Genomic DNA, 26,638 nt, shown 5'->3' with positions numbered 1-26,638 from the left:
CCAGACAGACAGAGAGAGACATAGAGACAGAAAGCAAGAAATCACCCCCCAGAGGGGATGGTCACACCCGCAATCCCTTCTCCTCCATTCTCCTCTTGGGATCTTGGGCATGCATGCACACACGATCGTCCAATGTAGCTGTTAAGCCCTGTTTTTAGGGAGCTAGATCCCATGTAGCTGATTACAGTTTGAATTCCAGCCCAGCAGGCATGTGTGTGTGCATGTCCCAAACCCTGACAGGGAGGAGAAATAGAGGGAAAGGGTTGCAACGTAACCACACTCCATGGGCAATACTTTCCCCCTCAACCCTACGTCTGCTGAACACACGTGTCCTCTGGCAATTTTTTTTTTTAATTAAAAAAAAGTCGAAGGTCACCATCATTAGTCATTAAGGAAATGCAAGTTAGAGCCACAGTGAGATCCCACTACGAACCTGTTAGAATGGCTAAAATAAAGAAATACAATACCAAGTGCTGGCTAGGACATAGAATAACTGGATCTTTCATACACTGGTGGTGGAAACGCAAATGGAATAGATACTTTGGAAAAATAGTCTGTCAGTTTGCTTCTAAAAATAATGTTAGACATACAGTTATAAACACTCATTTGACCCAGCAATCTTCCTCTGATTTTCTTAGGTATTTACTCAAGTGAACTGAAAACTTGAGTTCACAAAAACCTGCATGTGAATGTTAGTAGGGGGTTTATTTATAATCGCTAACTAGAAATAACCCAAATGTCCTTCAATTGGTGAATGTATAAAGAATAGATTTATCTGCACAATAGAAGTCTACTGAGTGAAAAAGAGACAAACAACTGGACACACCAAAACACAGATAAATCTGTACAATGTTATTCTTTTTTTTTTTTTTTTTGAGAGGTTTTTCACTATAGGGCACGTGCGTTTGCCAGACAGACAGAGAGAGACATAGAGACAGAAAGCAAGAAATCACCCCCCAGAGGGGATGGTCACACCCGCAATCCCTTCTCCTCCATTCTCCTCTTGGGATCTTGGGCATGCATGCACACATGCCCGACGTGAGTTTTAAGCCACCGGGTCCAGGACGTGAACCGCAGTCGACTACGTGGGAGTCCAGCGACATAGCCATTACGCTAACTGCTGTTTCCCTCATTTTTAATATCTAGTAACAAAATATGGCTCAAGGTACCTATAATGAATAGGCCAGAAGTAAAGACCTACTGATGTACTTGTAATTCCTGTCAGGATTACGCTGCTACACATGGATATAATCGCATCACACCTCTCAGTCCTGATGAGTACAGGAGACCCTACAGAACTCTCTCACTATCAACAATGACGGAGACTGAGCAAACTTAGAACAGGCACTGCAGCAGGAGAAGGCATTCCAAAGAATAGTTAAACACACTAAATAACCTTTTTAAAACTAAATATTTTAAAACAATGACATTTATAGGATCCAAACTCATGTGTGTCACTTTAGTATGTTTATTACAATTCAGTCAATATTATAACTCAGTCAACGCGTTAATGTCATTAAGGACACACATGCATCTGCTGGAGTACATATGATCATCTTTTTTTTTAAAGCCAGAAATGTGTGTGCTTGTCGAATTGACAGAATGAGGTAAAGGGAAAGTGAGAAAGCACCCCTTGTAGGGATGCTTTTTGTTCACCTCCTTTTCTCCAGGATTTGAGGTATGAACACACACACACATACACACCCGGTGTGTTTTTCAAACTGCCAGGTTTGAGATTCAAACTGCAGTCTGCCATAAGGGATCTGGCCCCCTTAACCATAAGGCCATAGGGGTGGCCAGAGAAGTACATTTTAAGTATTTAATAACCAATATGTAAAGACTCACCAGTGCTGCTTTTCCTGCTGTTAATATCAAATATACCTGATGGAACTTTCACAATACTGCTGCCCCATGCAGGAGGTTCAGTAGGACTCTGAGGCTCTGAACTAGATTGTGAATGTTTTGCCACAATAGCAGAGACATCACAGATATCTGGAGAAAAAACATATATGGATGTTATTCCTATTTTTGCCAATACTGAACAAAATATGTTTGTTTTTATATATTTTTCTATAAGTGGAGATAAATACATGATTATTTTATTATTGATTTATTGTGACTGGTTTACATAAACATTGCCAGTACTGATCAAAATGAATGCTTTATTTCAGCATTGAATAATCCTAACTCGAGTGTCCCTGAGTAAATAATTAATGCCTTTTCTCATCACTTACAGGAGAGGTAGGAGAGAGCTTGTTTCTGTATAATTCTAAAGCATAAAGTGACATCATCAAGAAAGTGTGCTTTGTGTAAGAAAATGAGGTCTGGGACCAGGAGTTGGCATAATGGTTTACATAGCTGGACTGCAGTTCAATTCCCAGACTCAGTGGCTTAAATTTATGCAGGGTGTATGTGCATATGTGCCAAAAATCCCTAGAGGAGAATAAGAGAAGGGATTGTGGCTTGGCCATCCCCTCAGGGGCTGATTTCTCGCTTTCTGTCTCTCTGTCTTTCTAGCACATGCCCTATTGATTAAATCTCAACAAAAAAAAAAAAAAAAAAAAAAGAGAAGAAAATGAGGTCTAATGATAAAGAGATAGTTCTCCATACATCCATAAAAGAATTACAATAAATCATCTCTAGCTCAAAGAGTTCTATAAAAACCAGGAAAGCCACATGGACTATTTTTAACCTACCAGTGAAAAATATCCATTTAGATATTTGAAGGACTTCTACCAAAAGTGTATTTTAAAATAAAAAGGGACACTCAAATGCAAGTTTGATGATACAAAGTTTAGTTGTGGCTCTGTCACCCAGTAGCTATGTGACTTTGAAAAATGAATACCTCAATGGATTATACTTTCCTGTGAAATGAAGGGTTGATCTACAGAGTCTCTAAATGTCTCTTAAATTCCCAAATCCAGAGACTACCAAAATCTATCTTATACAATAGTACACAGTATCTTAAGAGTTAGACCTTACGTTTCTAAACGGTTTCCCTAAAATGATCAAGTAAGACCAACTTTTAATTAATATAGGTATTTTTCTAAGCAAAGCTCGTAAATGTCAGCACATAACCTTCTGTTTGCACTTTGGTTTTAGTTATCAATTCTCTTGTTCCTTGTTCTTCAGGCACGTGAATCTCTGCATCATCCTTTATAAGTTCATCCTTAGATCCATATCCTTGGTCAGACTGACCACCTGTCCAAAAAAAAAAAAAAAAAAGAAAAAGTAGACTTACAGATAAGTGTTTTCGTGAACTTACAATCCATCTATAAAATATCAAAAGAAAATTCCACTGACCTACACAATTAAACTTAAGAGAAAAGGAAGATGAGCACTCACAAAGCACACAAAATAATTTTAAGCAATGATAAGCAGAGAATGGTAGAAACAGGAACATCAAATAGAGACCACTACACATTTGGAAGCATTGAATCATAATTTATCTGTAAGTTAATGAGAACTGGACAGAAGGTTTCAAAAAGTCTCTTTTGGACAACCGCTACAGAATGCTACCTTTTGTGTAAGAAGGAAAAGGGATTAAAATACATATATATCTTCTTCTTGCAAAAATAACTAATAAATCATAAAATAATAAAAAAGATTACCAAGAAGGAGTGATGAGAATAAGACAGAAAGAATAAAGAGGGAAGAAAGCTCTCTGAGTGCACCTTATTGTATTGTTTCTAACTTACACATATTCAAAAAAGTAAACAAAATTAGGCAGGGGATAAAACTGAATGCAAACAGAAACGAATTAAGACACAGCTGTATTTCAAATGAGTTACGTAACCACACTGGAAGGATCAATGGTGGACTAATATCAATAAGTTTTGAACGCATTATTTTGTAACAGTCAACTCCTGAAAAACACAGGAATGGTGTGACACTTCTTAAATTATTTTATGTGAACTATGGGACTAAATGAGTAAACATGATGGTGTTGGGAGACAGGATTTTTGCTTTGGGATAAGACAGATTTTTTAAAAATACCATGAGGGGTGATTTAAAATTGGGCATGATAAAGCTAAGAAAGTGACCACTTTGTAACCATAATAGTAAAGACTGACTCAGGACAGCACCATCAATGGATGTAACATTTAAAGTATGATGCAAAGGAGGATATTATAACATGTTCTCAGACTGACTGTCCCCTCGTCGGCAGCTTACTTAAAACTGGGTCAGCAAGTGGTATGGTGGTTAAGGCAGTGGACTCCCACATGGTCAACTGCGGCTCAAGTTCAAGTCCCAGACTTGGCAGCTTGCTTTCCCACTTTCCCTCTCCTTCTCCTTCTCTGCCTCTCTCTAATGAGCACACATGCCCTACAGCAAATTTAAAAATAATAATAAATAAAATTAAATAATATTTTCAAAAAATAAATATGACTAGGGGACAGCAGGTAGCGTGGTGGTTAAGGTGCTGGACTCCTACATCAATGCCTGCAATTCAAGTCCTAGATTTGCTGCTTGCTTTCTCACGTTCCCTCTCCTCTCTCTCTGGTCAAATTAAAAATAACAATAATAAATAAAAATTAAATAATTATTAAAAAAAACTGGAGGTATTTCTTACATACACACACAGAGTTCTATTCTAGCTTTGTTTGTAAAATAAATTTTAAAAACATAGAAGCAATAAGATACAATTAACAACATACCTAGAGCCAAGATTTTGGCTTCTAAAAGTTATTCCCCTTAAAAGGAACCTGTGATCCCTGAAAAAATGGCTGATTTCAGAGTTCAGGCAGGGAAAATACAAAAATGATCCAGGAACATGTTTTGTGCCAGACACAAAGTGCTCAAAAATGTGATGGGAACGTATCTAAAGGATACAGGGACAAGCTTAAAAGAGAGCCCACTGACCAACATAGGGGTAATTTGAGAACCAAACAAGGACAATAATGGATTATAATCCACTGAATAAAACACAACTCAATGAGCCCATCCTAATAATGAGTAAGAAAAAAATGGAGGAGGAAAAGTCTTCCGTATGTTATAATATCTTCTTCTAAATATGAAGGGAGCGATGAAGCTAAGAAAATGACCAGTCTGTAACCATAATAGTAAAGACTGAGTCAGGAAAGCACCATCAATAGATGTGAAATTTACAGTATGATGAGAAAGAAGATATTACAACATGTTCCCAGACTGTCTGTCCCCCTCGAAGGCAGCGTATTATCTCTAAGCAGGGAAACAGTAACTATTCACACAGAAACTAAACACACTGAGACCAGGTAATCAATAAGATCACCAGTGAGGGGAAGACAGACATTCTGTACCTCCAGGAAGAGATACTCTGAGAAAGATATACCACTTGTGCAGTATACCATAAGATGCAAGCCTAATCTAATCATGGTGAGATACCAGGCACGCCCAAATTACGAAACATCCTACGAAGTAACTGAAATGCATTCTTCAACAAAGTCAAAGTCATGAAAGGCAAAGAAAGTCTTAGGAACATTGCCAGGTTATTAGCAAATAAACAGAGAGGGGTAAAGCATAAAATGGTCATTAGGACAATTGACAAAATTGGAATGTAGGTGCATATAGATTAAAGTAGTCTATCAGTGTTCTCCTGACTTTGGTAACTAAATATGGTTATATAAGAGAAAGTACCACTAACGTATTATGAGGTAAAATGGTAAGATGCATGCAACCTAACCACATGATTTAGGAATAATAAGTAATAGGTGTATAGGCACGTGTGTATATATGTCCAGGATCCCAAGAAGTGAATGGAAGAGAAGGGTTTGTGACATGGTCATCCCCCTTGCAGTGCTCACTCACTCTACTCTCTCTTTCTTTCTGGCAAGTGCACATGCCCTACAGTAAATGTTAAAATAGTAACAATGAATAATAATAGGCGTTTGTATACAGAATTAAAACAATAAAGCAAATGTGCCAAATGAAAAGGAGTAATTCTAGATAAAAGATATTCAAGGGTTTACTTCATTATTCTTGCAGCTTTTCTATCAATTTGAAATTATTTCAAAATGAAGTTTTAAAAAAAGACTGTTTTGACTTTAAATTTATATAATTTAAAATGAAAACTAGAACCTGTTGCTGCAGAGATCAGTATAAAGATGTCAGTGAAAGACATATGATATAAAATAGTTCCTTCCCATTTCCTCCACCACTTACTGCACTGCCAGTGAGGTTTTCCGTTTATCGCGTAACAGAAGAATTAAACTTTTTTTTTTTTGGAGAGGTTTTTGCTATAGGGCGCATGCACTGGCCAGAAAGACAGAGACAGACAGAGAGACAGAAAGTGAGAAATCACCTCCCAGGGGGATGGTCATGCCACAATCCCTTCTCCTCTCAGGACATTGGGCACGTGCGCACACACACCTGGCGTGAGTTTAAGCCACTGGGTCCAGGACTCGAACCACAGTCGACTACATGGGAGTCCAGCGACATAGCCATTATGCCAACTGCTGGTCCCAGAATTAAACTTCTTCACTGCTATTTAGAATGACTAACTTAAGTCACTTTCTTACTGGCCTCTCAGAAAGCCTAATAACACAACAGGGGGTCATGACATGGACGCTAGCCTGGGAACTGGATACATTTATTAAAAATCCAAATGTGTCCCTAATGAGCTAAGTAACCCAGTATCAGATACCAAGAGTTAGGATTCCATGAGAAAATCCTTAGTGAAATGAGCAACTTAAGCATTGGGGCTGGGACATTGAAAGTATCAGATGATATCACCAGAAGTAAGTGAAAAAGACACTGAATAATCACTATACAGTCAATACGTGGGATTCAGCCTTTTGAAACACAGCTAAAATAGTAGTAAATGAAAGTGGAGTCTGAAGGGTCTTCCCCAAACTACTGGGATCTTTATAACTATTACCCAGGATTACTAGGAGATCATTTTTTCCCATAAAGGACTAAATTGCTTTATTATATAATGAGACAAGCTTAAAAATCTAGAGGAATTAGGGGAAGATTTATCTATTATTATTCCTGGTAAACTGGTTTCAAATGAAAAAAAAATATTCTTGGTCTTTCATACTTGAAACCCATTTCTTCTGCTAGTGTTAAAAATATAGGACAAAATAAAACAAGACAGCATTAAAATAAGGACTCATAAAAATTCTACTGTTGAAAGTTAATTTGCAAAAAAATATTTTAACTTACAAACTTAAGTCCAAGTCCAGTTTCAGTGATTTATACGTGCTCCTATACTACAGACTTATGTCAAGTTTCAATAGTTTATACATGCTCCTATATGATTATGGATAGCTAGTTTTCAGCCCAATAATTCAATGCACCATGTTTCGGAAAGAAATAACCATTTCAACAGCTAGAATACTGAATTCTCTAAGGCCCAAAACACTATTTGACATAATGATCCTACAAACCAATCTCAAAATAAGAATTGTAATAAGGCATAGTATATTTTCAAATAAGAATTCTAAATATGCTTTTCAAACTGACCATAAGCGGTAAGCTGGATATTTTCAGTAGTCTATAATATAATCATACTTATTTAAAGGAGAAATGCCAAGAAAATAAAAACTGTTTTCCATTAGAAACAATACTTAAAATACAATGAGAGGTCTTTCCCCCACCCTTGCATGTCAGCAAAATTTAACCTAATAAATGGAGTATTACCTGAAGCGGTTAACATTCAAGGGTAGAATTAATGCACACGTGTATCCATAGCTTCACGTCATACAGCACCCCACACCATGACAGCCAAGGACAAATGCAGCACCAAGAAACAGCACAGAGCAAAAAGCAGAGCGACAAAGAGCAGAGAAAAGGAAACTTCAGTCATTGAGACAAAGTGCATCAGATGAAGCACAGGAGTTAGGGTTCTTTTTAAAGAAGGCTTGAGATATTAACCACCACCACCACCAGGACAAAAGAGCAACACGAGAAGAAGGATGTGCAACACACATGATCTGCCCAACGTGCTACTTTAATGAAGTATTTCTAACTTCAGGACAAAGGTTACGCCCACAGCCGTGAACACATAAGTAGCTTCGGTAGTTCCTCAGATGGTAAAAAATATCATTTAAAGCAAACAGAATACCTTTTTCCATGGTATGTGACTTATTTTTCCCCTCTTTAATATTCATAATCTCGGTTTTAGGATATACTTTCCATTTAATGAAAAAAAGATTTGCAAGTTATGTTACTAAAGTTCATCAGCTGACAATTCCTAACAATTGTACCATACAGTTTCAAAAATTACAAACAAATACAAAGAAGCACTGTGCTAGAGCATTGTGCACAGCGCTCCAAAATTAATTTTATACTACAGGAAATAAAGAGAAGTGATCCGCAAACAGAAGCATAATATTACCTTATTAATATACAGTACTTGTAAAATATTCACATTGTACAAACTCACAGAGGGTAAAAAGCTTTTTTTTTAAAGGAAAGAAAACATGAGAGTGAGTGAAGGGTTAGTAAAATCCAGACTTTAGTACCTGTGCTAGAGTGATTATCAATGGAATCAAGCCTGATTAAATCTCTGACGAAGACTGTGTGCTCCCCACTGTTAGCATCATTAGAACTATCCACGCTACCGTGGCTCACCGTGTCCCCATCACTTCCACCTGTGGCATTCTGAGGAGCTAAAGATAAGGACAGCAGTTCAATAACTCGTGCACTGATCATCTCTGAAACTAAACATGAATGACCCAGTTTGTCTACAGTTGTAGAACACTAATTTCTTGAAAAAACAAATAGAATTTTTTACTAAAATAATGTCTTTAGTCATATATGAAAACATCAATCAGAATTTCATTTACTTTTTCTACTTTATATAATTAAAATTCACATGCCTATAAAGCTTATGTTTCAAAAGAAAAATAATCTTTCCAATCACATGTATTACCTGATATTGAGGAGACCTGTGCCTTTTGCATGGTCTTTTTAAGAGGCTGTCTAAATTGTGCCAAGCCATGTATCACATTCCGTACCTTCGTCCATAAGAAGATACCACTGCGGGTACTGCTAGGCCAGGGGCTCTCCAAAACTACCTGAAGGTAAAATAAAGATAAAAGTAACATTCATTAAGAATATCTGATTTGAGGCCAGCAGGTAGTGTGGAGGTTAAGGATCCCATATGCCTGACTGTATGGTCAGAGCCCTGGACTCGGAGGCTTGAAAAACATGCCAGGTTCATGTGTGTGAATCATTAAAATCCTGAGAGGAGAATGAGAAGGGACTGCGGTGTGGTCATCCCCCCTGGAGGTGATTTCTCACTTTCTTTCTCTCTCTCTCCAGGAAGCACATGCATGCTATAGCAAAAAAAAAAAAGAATATTTGATCTAAAAATTTTTGAAAGTGTCTACGTTAGCATATAAACACATATATAAAAAACTGTAAGAGCAACAGGTGAGGGCTAGGGAGATGTAAGTAAAACAATATAAAATCCTAATTGAGAGAAACAACTACAAGAGATTATACAACACAGTGACTAACGATAATATACTATTAATAATAATGTATTACATTTTGGTTATCACAGAGGGAATAGGTTTTAAATGTTCTCATCACGAAAAATGATAAGCATGCGAGGTAAGACTTACGTTAATTAGCTCTACTGAGCCATTCTATGATGTATATGTATTTCAAAACTGATGCTGCACATCATAAATACATATAATTTTAATGTGTCAAATTAAAAAAAGAACATCATACCCCCCTAAACCTCCTTTAAGTTTCATGAATAATAAAAGGTATAAAAAATTAACAGTCTTTACAAGCTGCCTATATTTCCTAATGTCAAATTCTACTTACCTTATTATAATAACCGTAAGTAATAGCATTTGGCTTTATCTTAGCAGTTTTCATTTCAAATAGGACTCTCACTGCTAAAACAGGATGACCCCAAAGTCCACAAAGCTGCATTACGACTCGATAGCACACCTAAAGGGAATCGCATCGAAAACCTGCAGTTAGTATTTTACTGTTACTTGTAGAGGCTTTAAAATATATTATCCAATTCTTTTTTTAAAAAATTTTAAAATAATTAATCAATTAATTTACAACCATTCACTGAGCATTGTCATAGCATATAAAGCGTGATTTCCCATCCAGAATACATTGCACAGTGGCTTAATCATGCATGTTATCAACAATAATTTTCAATTTCTAGTTTCACATATATACACATACGTGTATATATGTATACATATATGTGTGTACATATGTATGTATGTATATATATGTGTGTGTGTGTGTCTACATATGTTTTTCCTATGTGTGTGTGTGTGTGTGTCTACATATGTTTTTCCCCGATTTCTCACCCTCTGCCATCTCCCACCCTCCTCCCACACTAACTCTGGTGTCTATAGTTGTTTTCTATTCCTTTTTCCCTCCACATTTTATTGATTCACGAAATTTCTTAATCTAACTACTTTCAATAGCAAGTTCAGTTAATATATACGTATCTGTGAATACATGTCTGACTTTAGGCATGAAACTCTGAGTAGAATGAATATACTATAAAATAGCACCTAGCTGAAGCTATATAGCTTACTGTGGCCATTAAATAGGCATTTTTTAATATGTTTTTTAACTTCAAGAAAAGCAGTTTAGCTTTAATAAATCAAAGAAATGCTAAGAAACTGTGTTTAAAACTTAAAGCCAGGAAACAGGTTAGGATTCTATTCAAATAGGTTTGTGAGCCTATCGGCAGCTTAAAAATTCTTAAAACCGGAAAACAAAGCCTAGAAGAAAATCACCAATATTTTAATCAAAAGTCATAAAATTCTATTTCATCAGTTCAGTCTCATGTACTTAATCTATCGTCTGTTGTGGTTCAGTCTTCCAGATTAAATTCTGGGATATAATATTCAACTCCGGACTAGTCCCTACAATTAAGTTGGCCATTTTCTTAGTTTTTGAACTCTTATTTCTGTGTGTCTGTGTTTAATTTTCCTGGTATAGTTCCCTTGAGAATTTCTTGGAGGGCTGGTCTGGTGTTGGTAAATTCTTTCAGGTTTTGTTTATCTCAGAATGTCCTTGTCTTTTCTTCCCATATGCAGGATAATCTCACTGGATACAGTATTCTTGGTTGAAATTGCTTTTCCCTTAACACTTTGAATATATTTTCCCATTCTTTCCTTGCTCACATTGTTTCTGATGAGAGGAAGGTACTATTACTGTCCACATCAGTGGTTTACTAGAGGCAATTCTGCTGGCCAGGGCACAAAGGCAACGAGGTATTTTGACTGTCATGACCTATGGGAGAGGCGGGATGCTACTGGCATCTAGTGGGTAGGGGTCAGGGATGCTTCTAAACGTCCTCAACTGTATAGGACAGACCCCCAAAATAGGTAATTATGTGGGCCAAAATGTCAACAGTCCCAAAGTTGAGAAACTTGAAGCTACATTTCCAGATAAAAAAATTTAAAACACAAATAGTTCCTATAACTAACCCGAGGACATGGCGCCTAAGTGGAAAGCCACTGACGAGAAACCTATCCTCTATCTGCTCCCTGATAAAGTTATATTCAGAATAAAATAAAATCATTATTTTTCTGTTTACGAAGGGCAAACAATCTGGACTAAGCGAGGTGGTCTCTGCTTCATTCTAAAGCAGGAATTTGCAAGTAATTTTATTTTTAAATGAGGAATATATACTAGCACTATGAGACAGATGAGCAGTTTTACACTTCTGGCTTAAGAAAATACTTGAGGATTCTTTAAAGCAACTGAGACGTAGATTTTCCTGAAAGTAAAAAATAAAATTTATTTTAGTAACAGTAACTGAATTTGTTATACTTGCCTCATCTAGTGGATCCACATCTGTTTTCCTCATCTTAATAAGCACATCGTATGCCTGCTGCAGTGCTCTGACCTTAGGGTGAGAAACTCTAACATAGGCTGGGAGACAGATAAACCACAGACTGTAACAGTGACTGAACAGGCACTTGGCCCACTGTGGCGGATTTGTGTAACACCTCTTCGCCAATTTATGAGCTGTTTTTATCTCCTAGAAACAGAATAAATAAATAGCATGGTATTTACTAAAATTCATTAGGGGAAGGGGAAAAGTGAAAAGGAAATGGGAGAGAAGAGCTTAATATAAAATGTGATCCTAAAATCAAGTATTTCTATGATTACTTTTGAGAGTCACTGCCCACTTACTGTTACACAGTTCCCTGTTCATTGACGGCAATACTTGATACTCTCCTGCAACCATTTGTTGGCAAGCACGCTTTTTAATAGAATAATATTCCTTAAGAATAAAGAGCACTCATATTTTTATAATGTAACAATACCCTTCACACACACAGCATTAATATTTGATAAATGAAAGAGGATACTTAAAACCCTAAATATCTCAGATTTAATCATTTATCGCTTAGGAGTTCCTCAACTTCTCGCTTTTCTCCTTGCTGAAGTTTAAGACGCTTTAGGATATTTCCTGCTATGATTTTCACTCTACCCTCCCTGCCTACAGTCTGTGATACTTCCTCACTGACTGACTCCTTAAAAAGAGCTATTCTGGGCCAGCCAGTGGCCTGGTAGTTAAGGCAGCTGGATCCCACATGGCTGACTCTGCAGTTTGAATTCCAGACCGGGCAGCTTGAAAAACACATTGGCATGTGTGCGTGTGTGCCCAAAAGTTCAAAAGAGGAAATGGAGAGGAAGCAATTGCATCATGCCCATCACCCATGGGAGTGCTCTCTCCCCTCCCCCACCCTGTAAGCACCTGTGCCCTCTCGCAAAAAGATTTTTTAAAGAATTATTTATTTAATTTAATTTATTAATTCATTTACTTTAATTTGACCAGAGAAAGAGAGACATACAGAGAAAAGGAAAATGAGAAAGCAACCTACCAGGTCTGGGACTTGAACTGTGGTGGGCCTGTCCAGCACCTTAAACACCATGCCACCTGCTGGCCCTCCCTCTAGCAAATTTTAAAGTACAAAAATAAAAACAAAAAGATCTAGTCCTTGAACCGGGCCTATAGCTCATGGTTAAGGCAGTAGGATCCCACATGGCCAACTACAGTTTGAATCCTAGCCCGAGAGGCTTGAAACACACACAGGGTGCACGTGTACATGCCCCAAATCCTACTGAGAGGAGAAATAAAGGAAAAAGAGTTACGACGTGACTACATCCCATTGGAAGGGTGTTTTCTCTCTCTCACTTTTCTTCTCTCTCTCTTGAGCCTTCCACATGTGTCAAACTGCCATTGCATGCTTTCCACTAAAGATTTCTGTGCTGGGATGTATTCTGAACACATTTGGAGATATTTATTTTACTTTTAAGCTCCATCGCCATGAGACATAAATATATATTTGAAAATACATATCCTTGTTTCTCTAAGAATTTAAGGTCCTTCTCCTTTTCCAGCTAGTCTGAAAAAGAATATTTCACTGAAAATGAGATTTAGAGGTTGAGTAATAAAAATTCTCTCCTTTTAGAAATTTGCCTTTATTTGTCTGATAACAATAAAAATAGATTCAAAAGAAAAAAATACATGGAGAGTTACTTTTTTTCTTTAATTTTTTCCTTTCACTCACACCTGATAAAAATGTGACTTCTCCAAAATTACAGAATACCTCAGGATACCTCTGGATTTGGGAGACAAGCTATGAATTGGTAAAACATAAACTAAGAACTTAATTTTCAAACTCTATGTTTTGTAGATTCCAAAATGTCAGTATATGTGAAAATATATTTAATCCTAACTCACAGCTAACTTGAGCTTAATTCGCTACACCTAAAAGATACAGTAGTAAAGCAAGATATCTAGGTAGTTCTAAATTAACTTCCTTAAGAAGATAATATGTGGGGGGCCAGGAGGTGGCATGGTGGTTAAGGCGGCCGGACTTTCACATGGCTGACTGCGGTTTGAGTCCCGGACTTGGCAGCTTGCTTTCTCATTTTCCTTCTCTCTCTCTCTCTCTCTGAGCAACTTCAATAAAATAAAATAATAAAATAATGACAATGAATAAAATTTAAGAAAAAAAGAATTTTTTTAAAATGTAATATTTGGTATAAAGTCTATTTACGTTAGTCACAAAAGAAGCAAATCAAAACCACAGTAAGATACTGCTTCACACCCACTAGGTGACTATAATCAAGATTGATAACAAGAACTGACAACGGTGTTATGAAACTGGAACCTTCGTACAGTGCTAGTGGTGCAGCCACTTTGGAAAACAGCCTGGGGCAGCTCAAAAGTTAAACAGAGTTAACATGTGACATAGCAATTCTACTCCTAGGTACAACACAAGCTCAAAGAAACAAAAGCATACAGCCACACAAACACATACACAAACATTCATAGCAGCATTATTTGCAACAGCCCAAAAGTAAGAACTACCCACATGTCCATGAATTGATAAATAAAATGTATATATCCATATGATGGAATACAATTCAGGGATAAAAAGAAATGAAGTACTGATACATGCTGCAACACAGATGAACCTTAAAAACATTATGCTAAGTGAAAGAAGCCAGTCACAAAGGAACATATATTGTACAAATTTTTATATATGAAATAGACAAATCTGTGGACAGAAATAGATTAGTGGGTTGCCTAGAGCTGTGGGCGATAGAGAAACTGGGGTTAAGAGGTAAAGGATGTGGGCTTTCTTCCTGGGGTGATGAACATATTCTAAAGTGAACTGTGCTGTCGGTTGCACAACCCTGTGGATATACTCAAATTGTACACTTTAAATAAATATATCAGATGGTGGGTGAATTATTTCTCAATGATTTTCTTAAAGTATATTTGGTATATTTATTCTTTAAGCATTCTCTTAAAGAATAAATGTAAGTAATCAAAAACATGAGCAACAATTTTAAATAGGGTTGTAAAAAAAGTTTAGTATAACTCAATAACAACTACAGTGGGTCTTCGACTGGTTGCTGTGGGTGATAATTCTAAACTATGAACTGTATATCACATATACATATTTTACATTTTTAAATTAACATGTATTAGATAAAGAACATCTGACCTGTTTAGTTCTCTTAGCCATGAGAGCTGGACTGTTTGTAATGCTATTCCCAGTAGGGTGTCTACTAAAACAAAGTTTCAACTCCTGTGGTCTGTCAAAAAGCTTAAGGTCCAATCTTGGAAAGTATTTGTAACTAAAACAAAAAGCAAAAATAGAACTGCTGATTTAAAATACATTAACTCTTTGTATTATTCCAATATTCAAATAAGTATTTCTAAACCTCAAATAGTACTCAAGATTAGTCGTTACAATCCTTACATAACAAAATGTTTAATAAAATTATTTAGTTGTAAAATACACAGACTACCCTATATAAACTTTGGCTCTTCCTCATCCTAGTTTTTATTTCCAACCAATCCCTGAAAAACAGAAAACTCTGATACCTTACTAACTAGAGGAATTAACTCTTAAATAAATTAAACAACAGAATCCATATATTTAATACTTTTCATTTTTAAAAAAATTAGTATACTTTGTAATTTTTAGTTTTTCTTCAAAAATTACCTTATATTGGCACTTAAAATAAATAAAAAACTATACTTTTATTTTATGGATATACTATAATTTAACAATTCCTCGATGCTTGACATTATGTTATTTCTGAATTTCTGCTATTAGATATCTTTGTACATATATCTTTGTGAATACTTTTGCTTAGTTTCTTAGGATGAATGCCCAATAAAGAGAGCTGGCAGGTCTATGTTTGTCAAAAGTATTATAATCATGATCAAATTATATCCAGAAAGTTATCATTTAAAATCTAACTAATACTATAACTTATCTACAGACTGATAGATTAAAAATGCTTCTAGGATGGTTCCTTTGGCTTATCAGTTAAAAGAGCCTGATTCCACATGGCAGACCATTGCTCAATTCTTGGCCTCAGTGGCTTGCAGAATACACTGGGTACATGTGCAGGTGAGCCCCAAGTCCCTACAGGATGGAGAAATGGAGATGGGATTACAGCATGACCACAAACTATTGGGGGGGGTCTTTTCCCCTTCTCCCTTTGACAAGCTGCATGATCTCTGGAAAAAACAAAAACAAATCGAGCTTCTACTTTTTATTTTAAATGACCTTTCTTTGAGTACCAGAAAAACTGAATACAGTGGAGCCAGCTGGTGGCACAGTGGCTAAGGACTTACATGTGGTCAAGTGTGGTTTGAGTCCCAGACCTAGAAGCTTGAAACTCACACCATGTGTGTGCTTATGTGCCCAAAATCCCAAGAGGAAAATGGAGGAGAAGAGAATATAGAGTATCAATCCCCCCTGGGGGGGATGATTTCTTGCTTTCTGTCTCTCTGTCTCTCCAGCAAGCACACATGTCCTATAGCAAAAAAATCTCTCTTAAGAAAAAAAAAAGTTTGATTAAAAAACAAAAGAAAAAATAACTGAATATATTTTCATATGACTGAGCTTAAATTCCTTCTTAGAAACTACCCACTAATTTTCGTTGGCCAATTTTCTTCTAGGACATGCTGACTTTCCTTATTTTTTTTTTCCTGTTTGTCAATACCTGGATTCCAATGTATGAGTTAAGTCGAAGTGAAAAATTATTCTAGGGACCAGCAGTTGGCATAATGGCTATGTCACTGGACTCCCAAGTAGTCAACTATGGTTTGAGTCCTGGACAGGATGGCTTAAACTTACACCGGGCACATGTGTGTGTGTGTGTGCGCGCGCAAGGTCCCAAGAGGAGAAGGGATTGTGGTGTGGCCATCGCCCATGAGGGGGGTGATTTCTTGCTTTCTCTCTGTCTCTCTGTCTTTCTGGTGAGCACACACACCCTATAGCAAAAAACTCTCAAAAAAATTATTCTATAATTAACAAGAAATCAAAATAGTATTTAATTAAGCCACTCAATCTCAAATATATAATCTTCATTCTCATGCAGCCCTGGAGAGATTATATATTAATTTTGTATTTTAGGAAGGAATTTATCTTACCATTCCTTTTTAAGAACTTTTAGAAATACAGCCTAAGAAAATAATTGTGTAGTGCACAAAGATATAGATGGCAAAGACTACAAATCCACAAAAAAAAAATTAATCACAATAAATACATGCAATGTGGTCATTAAAAATGATAAGGCAAAAATATTTAATGGCATGGTAAAACTTTTAGACTATTAAAGGCAAACACAGGTTACAAAGAATATGTACAAGGTAAACTCATACATACATACAATGCATACATACATTCAACTGGTAACAAAGTAACGAGGCTAAAATGATACATTACTTTCTTTTTGATTTTCTCAGTTTATTAAACTGCATTATCATAATTATAATTTAAAAAATCAAATATATTCTAATTTCTTAAAAGAGTCCCCTCCAATCCTATTCTTTAAGTTTATTTTAATAGAGAATGATTGAAGGCCAGTAGGTGGCATGGTGGTTAAGGCAGCTAGGTTCCACGTGGCCAATGCTGTGGTTCCAGTCACAGACCCAGAGGTGTAAAGAGATGCTGGGCATGTATGCGTGCATGCCCAAAATCCAGAGGACAATGGAAAAGAAAGGACCGCAGTGTGGCCACCACCCCCCCAATGGGTACTTTCTCACTTTCCCTTACTCTGTCTCTCTCTCTCCCTCCACCGGGCTCAAGCACAAGGGCAGAAGTCTTAAAAATTAAAAGTAATAAAGAGAATGATTGATTTCTGGCCTTCTACTTAAAGTTTTCTCTAATTCATATGAATTTAATAGCGTTTATATTTGCAAAAACAAAGGACTTCAGAAAATTTTTTTCTTCTTCACAACTGAAATTTTTAAAGGTTATAAAATACGGCATAGGGTCTGCCACTGATGTGGTGGTGAAGGCTTGTTTTGGTTCTGGACCTGATGGCTTGGAAGACACACTGGCACATATAAAGGAGTGCCTAGGACCCCTAAGGGTGGGAAAGCTGAAGGAGAGGGGACTGAGGCATGGCCATTCCCCAGAGGGGGTGCTTCCTCACTATCCCTCTCTCTCCATCTGGCACATAGACCCTCTAGTAAATTAGAAAGGAAAAAAGTTACGGTTTAAACATTTAGGAAAATAACCATCAACATCTGGTTTCTTTTCAACCAAGGCTGACCAATTTTAAAATTACAATATCTAGTGGCATCTCCATAAACTATTCATTTTCATTAAGTCACTGAATTTATTATTAAAAATAACCTTCACAAATGACTGATACGTTTATCTACTAACAATCGCAACAAAATTGAACTATCAAAGCCATGTCTAAAGAGTTTTTAAAATTTTTTTCTGCTACCTGTATTTTGGTGACAGGTCTTTTCCATCATCAGGCGGTGGCTCTGGTGGCATGATAAATACCGTGTGCTCACTTTTCTGTGAATCATCTAGTTCTATCAGTTTGGTATCTTCTGCTGAATCAAAATCAACCTGAAAATAATTATTTTCTCCAATTAATTTGTGGATGAGCAAGATCTAATTCTAAAATTTCAAAATCTAAGTTTAAGGAAAAAAAAAATACCTTATCTGTTTTGTCTGTGCCTTTATCTGGAAACAACTAGAAAAGGAAAAAAAAGATTCCTAGTGAAAATGCTTACTATAAATTTAAAGAGATTTTTATCTTCAATTCTGATTTTTAAAAATACTACCCTTTGGTATCAGACAGATATATTTCACAATATATTTTTAAGTCATATTTTAGGTCTTGTATTATTAAGTTAAAGCGTGTTATTTCTTCTGTGGTTATTAAGACAGAAAATAATTTCTTTTCATTAGTTCTTTCATAAACCTTATTCAAAAAACCAAGATAGACAATTATTGGGGAATTCTGGCTTTTCAAGTAAAAAATTTCATTATCATTAAACCTTTGCATTAGTAAGTGACATTGTCTAAGCCAAATGGAAGATGCTGGAAAATCAATTTTAATAAACAAAGGCTAGATGTGGCCTATTGGTTAAGTGAGCTGGATGCCACATGGGAGACCGCATAGTTTTGAGTCCCAGACTCAGTGGCTTGAAAAATATGTGGGGCATGTGTATGTGCATACCTAAAAATCCCAACAGGATAGGGAAATAGAGAAGGGACTGTGGGAATGTGGGGTGCTTTCTATCTCTCCCCGTCTGTCTCTCTCTAAGTCCATGTGCCCTCTGGCAATTAAAAAATAAATAAATAAACAAAAAAAGTGAATAGTTTTAATCATATTGTGGAGCTGTCCATCACTGATAAAGAGGAGAAAATTACTCAGGTCTTCTGAGGTAAAATGAATCCCAAGGGGCCAATAAAAATTAAAATTTTAGGGTTGGTAGGTGGCACAGTAGTTAAAAAACTGGACTCCCACCTGGCCAACCACAGTTTGAGTCCTGGATTTGGTGGTTTGCCTTCTCACTTTCTCTCTTTTTCTGTCTTTCTCTGATCAGATTAAAAACTAATAATAATAAAATAACATAAATAATTCTATAAAAAATTTAAATGTTAGGATATTATTTTTTGATATTACTTCAAATTTTACATAATACATGGCTTACATAAACAATTGGCTCCAAGTTCTATTTACAAAAATAAGAACTCTACTAAAAACTAGAAAATACATAATTGAGTTATCATTGTCAAGAATCAAGTTAAACTTCCTTAGTATGGGTGAATAAATCTCTGAAATTTGACAAATTTCCAAGCTAGCCAGTGACATAGCAGGTAAGTAAGCTAGAGCTCATATGGCCAACTGCACGGTTCCAATCCTGGACCAGCATTCTGTGCATGGCCAAAATCCCAAGAGGAAAATGGATTGTGAGTGACCACATGCATGGCCAAAATCCCAAGAGGAAAATGGATTGTAAGTGACCATACGTCCTGGGAGGGTATACTTTTCTCTCTCTGTCTCTCGCTGGCAAGTATTCGCACCAGGTAGCAAATTTAAGAATTTTTTTTTAATGTATTTGCAAATATCCTACATTAGGGCAAAAAATTTATATTAGCAAAACTATTTAGAAAGACATTAAAATAATAGGGCCAGCAGGTGATACTGGGTCCCACATGGCCTATTCCATGGTTTGAATCCCAGACTTGGTGGCCTGAAAATCATGGCAAGCACATGTATGTACATGCCCAAAGTCTTGAGAGGAGAATGGAGAAGAAGGAATTTCAGTGTGGTCATCTCCCCTGGGGAGTAATTTCTCACTTTTCATTTCTGTCTCTCTCTGGAAAGTACAAACGCCCTATGGCAAAAAAATCTAAAAACAAACAAAAAAGAATATATGACTTCCATTACCCATAACACTAGACTTTAATTACAAAAAGATACTAAATTTAAGCTAATCATAAAAATAAAGCCAATTTTATACTTAAAAAAAGATAATAAGACTCAGGAGGCTCAATGAAATGTTCTCAATAGTTATAAAACCTGGCCCAGCTGCACTGAGCTGCTGGGGCCATATGGAAAGGCTCTAGGCTCTAATCAGGTCAATCCCAGGTTGACCTAAATACAACGGGTACACCCATAGGTATGCCTATTATCCTGGCTGGCTGGAAGGAAGGACGTGGGGGGTGCAGATTACTACAAAGGGAGACACTGTCAAGGGTATCACTCTCTCCCTCATGAAACAAATAAGCTTAAAATAGTTAGAAAATTGAAGTGAGACTTAAAGAGAAAACTTAGGTGTGTATGGTAGAAACTAGACAGCACAAAGGAAGATGATTCTTATATCACATTCAGAATCGATCACACACACACACACACACACACACACACACACACACAACCAATGATACTGTCTAAGATCACTTTAAGCTAATAGTAATGATGAAAATTAAACAGGTAAGCCAAACTATTTTTTATTGGTATATGTCAAACTTTTACCTTTTCTATGCAGTCATCAAAAAATGCCAATCCAGTATCTTTATCACTTACAAAACTGCATTCTTCAATAAAACGAATAAAAATCTGTGTTTTGGATAAAAGGGTATAGAATTTTGTATAGGCCCGATCTCGACTTTTTAAAAACCCTATAGAAAACAAAATTACAATTAAATTAAAACTTTAAAGTAGAACTAGATGTGTATTAAAAATTATTTTAAATTTATTTTCTCTATCCAGCCAAATTAATAGGAGTTTCTGGTAACCATACATAGCTCCTTTTACTTGACCCAGTATATACACACAAAATATTATCATTAGCCTTTTCACTTCAATTTGAAGTCCCTATAAGGAACCTCCAGTCCTACAGCTGTTAAGCAGAAATTTCTCTCTGGTACTGTGTAGTCCCGAGCCAATGGTCAATGTCCAAAGGGTCAACAAAATTCTTCTGCAAGGCCTCCAGACCATCATTCCTGTACTGTAAAAATTTCTGCTCATTTATGATTCAAGCATACAACTACTCCATCCTTTCATCCACTAATCATAGTCATCTCTTATTGAGTTCAGGATACTCCTTCATTCACTGAAGACTATGGCAACTAATTCGAAGTCTTTTCCATTCCAGTTCTTTCTATCATCATTTTTCCAAGAAAGAAATTGAATATGATACAAAAAAAAAAAAATCCTATATTCTTCAGTTAAAAGAATCAATACAATAAAAATGTCAATTCTGCCCATATTAATTTACAAATTCAGTGTGATTCTGATCAAATTACTGGTGAAATTCTTCAAAGAAATATTTTTAAAAACCATAAAATGTGTCTGGAATCATAAAAGGCTCCCATATTGTCAAGGTGATACTATGTATAAGGAATAAAGCAGGCATGTCACTATCTGACCTCATTGTATTCGGAAGCTGTGGTTCAAAACAGTATGGTACTACTAGCACAATGGAACAGAACAGAGAATACAGAAATAAACCTCAATATAGACAACTAGATAGCACAAAGAATCTTTCATAAACAGCACAAGACAATGCAGTGGAGGAAAAAAAGTCTTTTCAGCAAAAAACAGAAAGAATGGGTGCTGGAAAAACTGAATATCCACCTACAGAAAAATAAAACTGGACTCCCATCTCTCACCATTAATGAAAATAGACTTATAGTGGATCAAAAATGTAAATGTAAAGACTCAAACTAGGAAAATGCACAGAAAACACTTGAAGACACTGGAGTAGGCAAAGATTTCTTAAATAAGATCCCTAAAGAGTAGGTAACGGTTTCTAAAAGTAGAGTAAAAAGCTTCTGCACAGCAAATCAAACAACAGATAGAGTGAAAAGATAATTCACAGAATGGGAGAAAATATTTGCAAATTATACTTCTGATAAGACATTGAAAACCAGAATAGTATATAGAGAACTTAAGCAGCTCACCCACAAAAAAATAAATAATTCAGGGACCAGCAGTTAGCATAATGGCTATGTCGCTGAACTCCCACATAGTCGACTACGGTTCAAGTCCCGGACCCGGTGGCTTAAACTCACGTGTGAATGCGTGAGTTTAAGCCAAGATTCCAAGAGGAGAATGGAGGAGAAGGGACTGCGGCGTGGCCATCCCCCCGGGGGGGGGTGATTTCTCACTTTCTATCTCTCTGTCTTTCTGGAGAGTGCACATGCCCTATAGCAAAAACCTCTCAAAAATAAATAAACAAATAAATAATCCAATTTTTAAATTGGGCAAATGAGCTGAATAGACAACTTTTTAAGGAAGATATTACAAATAGCCAAGAAAGCATATGAAAAAATTTCAACATCTCTTATAATAAGGGAAATAAAAAGCAAAACCACAATGGGAGTTATCACTTAACCCAAGTCACACAGGTTATAATTAAAAAACAAAACAAAACAATGACAAGTGCTGACAAAGCTGTGATGAAAACCCTCCTATTATGCTAGTAGGAATGTACATCAGTATTATAGCCACTATGAATACTTGCATATTCATGTTTACTACATAATTCACAACTGCAAAGAGATTAAATTAACTCAAGTGCCCAACAATGGATGACTGCATTGAAAACAATGTGGCACATACACATTACAGAATACTGCTCAGCCATAAAGAATGATTCAAAATTTGATTTGATTCAAAGCAGATAAATATAGAAGATTTAAAATGCTAAGTAAAATAACTCAGACTATGAAAGACAAACATTGTATATCTGGGCTCAACATATAATACTGAATGTCTATATTCTATGGCAGAAATTTAAAGATCCAAAAATATAACAGTAGGGAAGATAAATGTAGATACTAGAGACTGTAAGGGAGAAGAGGCAGATACTTGGGGGGGGGGGGAGTAGGGACCCAGCAAAAAAGCATCTAACAGATACAACGTTCTTTGTTGAAAATGATGTATATATAGTAACACCCATGATTTTATTATCATACACATGCATGTTTTAAAAAGCCATATTTTATCCATGAAGGTGTACAACAATTAGATGTGAAAAAGAAATTATAAAATCAAATTAAATTAAAAAAATTAGTATATGTTTCTCCCTAGAATAAACTTTTTATTTGTCAAAAATATTTAAAAACTGGGAACCAGCAGTTAGTGTAATGGCTATGTTGCTGGACTCCCACGTAGTCGACTGCGGTTCGCGTCCCGGACCCAGTGACTTAAAACTCACGCTGGGCGTGTGTGCGTGCGTGCCCAAGATCCCGAGAGGAGAGTGGAGGAGAAGGGACTGTGGCGTGACCATCCCCCCGGGGGGTGATTTCTCGCTTTCTGTCTCTATGTCTCTGTCTGTCAGGCGAGCGCACACGCCCTATGGCGAAAAACTCTCCAAAAAAAAAAAAAAGATTTAAAAACTGGTGACCTTGATTTTTTTGTTAATATTCATCTTGTTATTTTTATTCTTTTTTTTTTTAAAGAAATGTACAGGATGCCAGTTTAAAAAAAAATGGCTTCAGAATTAAAACTATGAAATATTTTACAGTTTTTCTTGTACAGAGTACTTGGCCATTAGCCCAAGGTTAAATTTTGGACTAAATGTTTTGTTGGGCAGTGCCTGATAAGCTTCAAAGCTGCTTTAGTCAATAAAAAGAAAGAAAGAAAGAAAAACATATATGAATATGACGAAGTAAAAGAAAACAACTGGTGACCTCATTCACAAATGAATTATTAAGGAATATTATAAAGCTAAGATTGCATAAATCCAAGAGCTATGCAAAAATAAGGTAACACCTGAAGGCAAATCACCAGCTATAGTCTACTAAGATGCTGACTACAAAGTATAGCAAATATAAACAAGGTCTTTTGAGTTTTATAATTAAAGACCTCTACTATCAGCCTTCTTAGGAAAAGCTGGGTATAAAAATAATTAAGAAATTAAAAAAAAAAAAAAAGGGGACCTGCAGTTGGCATAATGGCTATGTCACTGGACTCCCATGTAGTCGACCATCGTGGTTCGAGTCCTGGACCCGGAGGCTTAAACTCATTCTGGGCACATGTGCATGCATGCCCAAGATCCCGAGAGGAGAATAGAGAAAGGATTATAGTGTGGCCATCGCCCCTGGGGGGGTGATTTCTCACTTTCTATCTCTCTGTTTCTGTCTTTCTGGTGAGCACACGTGCTCTATAGTAAAAACCTCTCCCCTCAAAATAAATAAATAAATAAGAAATTCCATTCATAGAACTAGGTTACAAATACATGGCGATTCATTACATTTTAATATGCATTTCTAAGAACTTAAATAGTAGATAACTTTTGGTAGCAATACTAAATAGAAAATATTTTTTTATTTCAATAAAAAGCAATCTTAATTTTCAATGCTACTTACCCTGTCGGTCAAACAATGAATCAACAGCTGTAGCTTTATTAGAAGGAGCCTCTGTAATTGGCTTGAGATATGTTCTATACCCCTTTAAAATAGATGCCATAAAGCGTAAAAATGCCTCTTGAATTTCCATCTCAAGCTGTGTCATCTTCTTCTGCCAGGAGAAATCTGCTTCAATTGGAGTCATATCAATTGCTGAACCTTCTTGAGTTTTTCGGTGAACTAACAAAATAAACACAGAAAATGTCATTAACAGATAATATCTCTCTATATAATACTTCATTGACAAGGACATAGGCTAAATAAAGCTTATGGGTTAAAATTATTCTCTCCATTAACAAGAAGAGATTGCTGACAGAGTAGGAAGAAGTTTGAGAAGATCATGAACCATAAAATTACTTACATATTACTATAATTTTCTTAAAAAGTAAGACTCCTTTTTAGTAAAAGAAAATTATGCTTAAATTTTAAAAGAATTTACCCATATACATTTTTCATTAAAAATATTCCTTTTTGGGGACCAGCAGGTGGCATGGTGGTTAAGGCGCTGGACACTCCCACAGGGCTGACCACAGTTTGAGTCCCGGACCGAGCATGTGTGCCCTTGCTTTCTCATCCTCTCTCTCTGTGTTTCTCTCTGGTCAAATTAAAAAAAGAAATGAATGAATAAATGAAAACTAAATAAATCTCAAAAAAAAATTTTATATATATTCCTTTTATCTCAGGAACAGCAGGTGGTGTGGTGGTTAAGACACTAGACACTCCCACATGGCCAACTATAGTTCAAGTCCCAGACCTGGTGGCTTGCTTTCTCACTTTCTCTCTCTCTCTCTGTGTGTCTCTTTCTGGTCAAATTAAAATAAATAAATGAATAAATGAAATTAAATAAATAATTATTTTTAAAAATACTCCTTTTCTCACATTTACCTGAAGCTAGCTGGGGATACAATTTCTTTAAGGTGCTAAGAAGATTTTTGCAAGGCTTTTTGGGTAGCTGCTTCCAGTTCATGTTCTTCTTTTCATCTGATCTATTAAATAAAAACATAATTAATAAACTTTATTATTCATAAACTGTTTTTACTAAACAAAATTCTTACATCTAAAAATAAAATGAAAAGGATGTTTTTCCACTGCAGTTACAACTGATAAGAGTCTGTTGTTTACAAGTTCTCTTTTTATTTCAATCAACCTCAGTCAAATCTGGTCCTTTTATTCTAAACTCACTAACATACATTTTTAAAGTCTGAATTAGTAATAGTGCATTAAAGTCTTGCTACATAAGTTACATATAGAATTATAATATTTTAAGTGTAAATCTAATTAGCTTGAGACTTCAAACTGTCTGTTGGTAAGGCTTCTAAAATATTGTTATGTCCAAATATTAGAATTTAAGTATGGTTTAGAAGTACATTTAGTTTAGATCTCATAGTGGTTAACAAATAAATCAATCACACCACCATTATTCACTATAATCTATAACCATAAAACACTAAAAAACAAAGACATAGAGATGATCATTTATTTTATTTTATTTTATTTTTTATTGTTATTTTTAATTTGCCATAGGGCATGCTGCTCACCAGAGACAGAGACAGAGACAGAGAGAAAGTGAGAAAGCAAGCCACCAGGTCCAGGACTCAAACCGTAGTCAGCCATGTGGGAGTCTAGTACCTTAACCACCATACCACCCACAGGCCCCAAAAGATGGTCATTTTTAAAGGCATTACTGGGGGGCTGCCCTATGGACTAGTTGCTACGGGGGCCAGATCCCATATGTGGCATAAATGTGCGTGCATGCCCCAAATCCTGTCAGGATGGAGTAATGGAAGGACTACTACATGACCACACTCTACTGGGGGATGCTTGCTCTCTATCTTTCTCTGGTAAGCACATGTGCCCTCTAGTACACTTAAATAAATAAATGTTATTATATTTTTATATGTCCAGAATTTTATATTACGAAAATATAAAGTACAGCAGACATTATTGCTGGAAAAACTATTTTCTTTTTTTTTTTTTGGAGAGGTTTTTTTTTTTTTTTT

The 26,638-nt window shown here is 36.0% G+C and overlaps 1 protein-coding gene across 2 annotated transcripts in view; it reads right to left on the bottom strand.

The window, feature by feature from the left end:
- Positions 1-26,638, bottom strand: part of DENND4C (DENN domain containing 4C) — a 110,765-nt gene that overhangs the window by 42,389 nt on the left and 41,738 nt on the right. Inside the window, exons 11-22 of one of the 2 annotated variants that reach the window (XM_006140319.3) lie at positions 25,524-25,624; positions 24,600-24,818; positions 20,758-20,903; positions 18,427-18,462; positions 18,205-18,335; positions 14,952-15,084; positions 11,756-11,962; positions 9,763-9,891; positions 8,855-8,999; positions 8,445-8,591; positions 3,079-3,201; positions 1,846-1,992 (exon numbers count right to left, since the gene is read on the bottom strand). In XM_006140319.3, coding sequence (XP_006140381.1) covers positions 1,846-1,992; positions 3,079-3,201; positions 8,445-8,591; positions 8,855-8,999; positions 9,763-9,891; positions 11,756-11,962; positions 14,952-15,084; positions 18,205-18,335; positions 18,427-18,462; positions 20,758-20,903; positions 24,600-24,818; positions 25,524-25,624 — 1,664 coding nt within the window. The remainder of the gene's footprint in view (positions 1-1,845; positions 1,993-3,078; positions 3,202-8,444; positions 8,592-8,854; positions 9,000-9,762; positions 9,892-11,755; positions 11,963-14,951; positions 15,085-18,204; positions 18,336-18,426; positions 18,463-20,757; positions 20,904-24,599; positions 24,819-25,523; positions 25,625-26,638) is intronic. The other variant, XM_006140320.3, reaches the window with a different exon arrangement.

Source organism: Tupaia chinensis, unplaced genomic scaffold (genome assembly GCF_000334495.1).
Source record: "Tupaia chinensis unplaced genomic scaffold, TupChi_1.0 Scaffold000029_1, whole genome shotgun sequence".
Classification (NCBI taxonomy): Eukaryota; Metazoa; Chordata; class Mammalia; order Scandentia; family Tupaiidae; genus Tupaia; species Tupaia belangeri.
The sequence above is the reverse complement of the archived record's forward strand: the minus strand, read 5'-3'. Positions and strand labels throughout refer to the sequence as shown.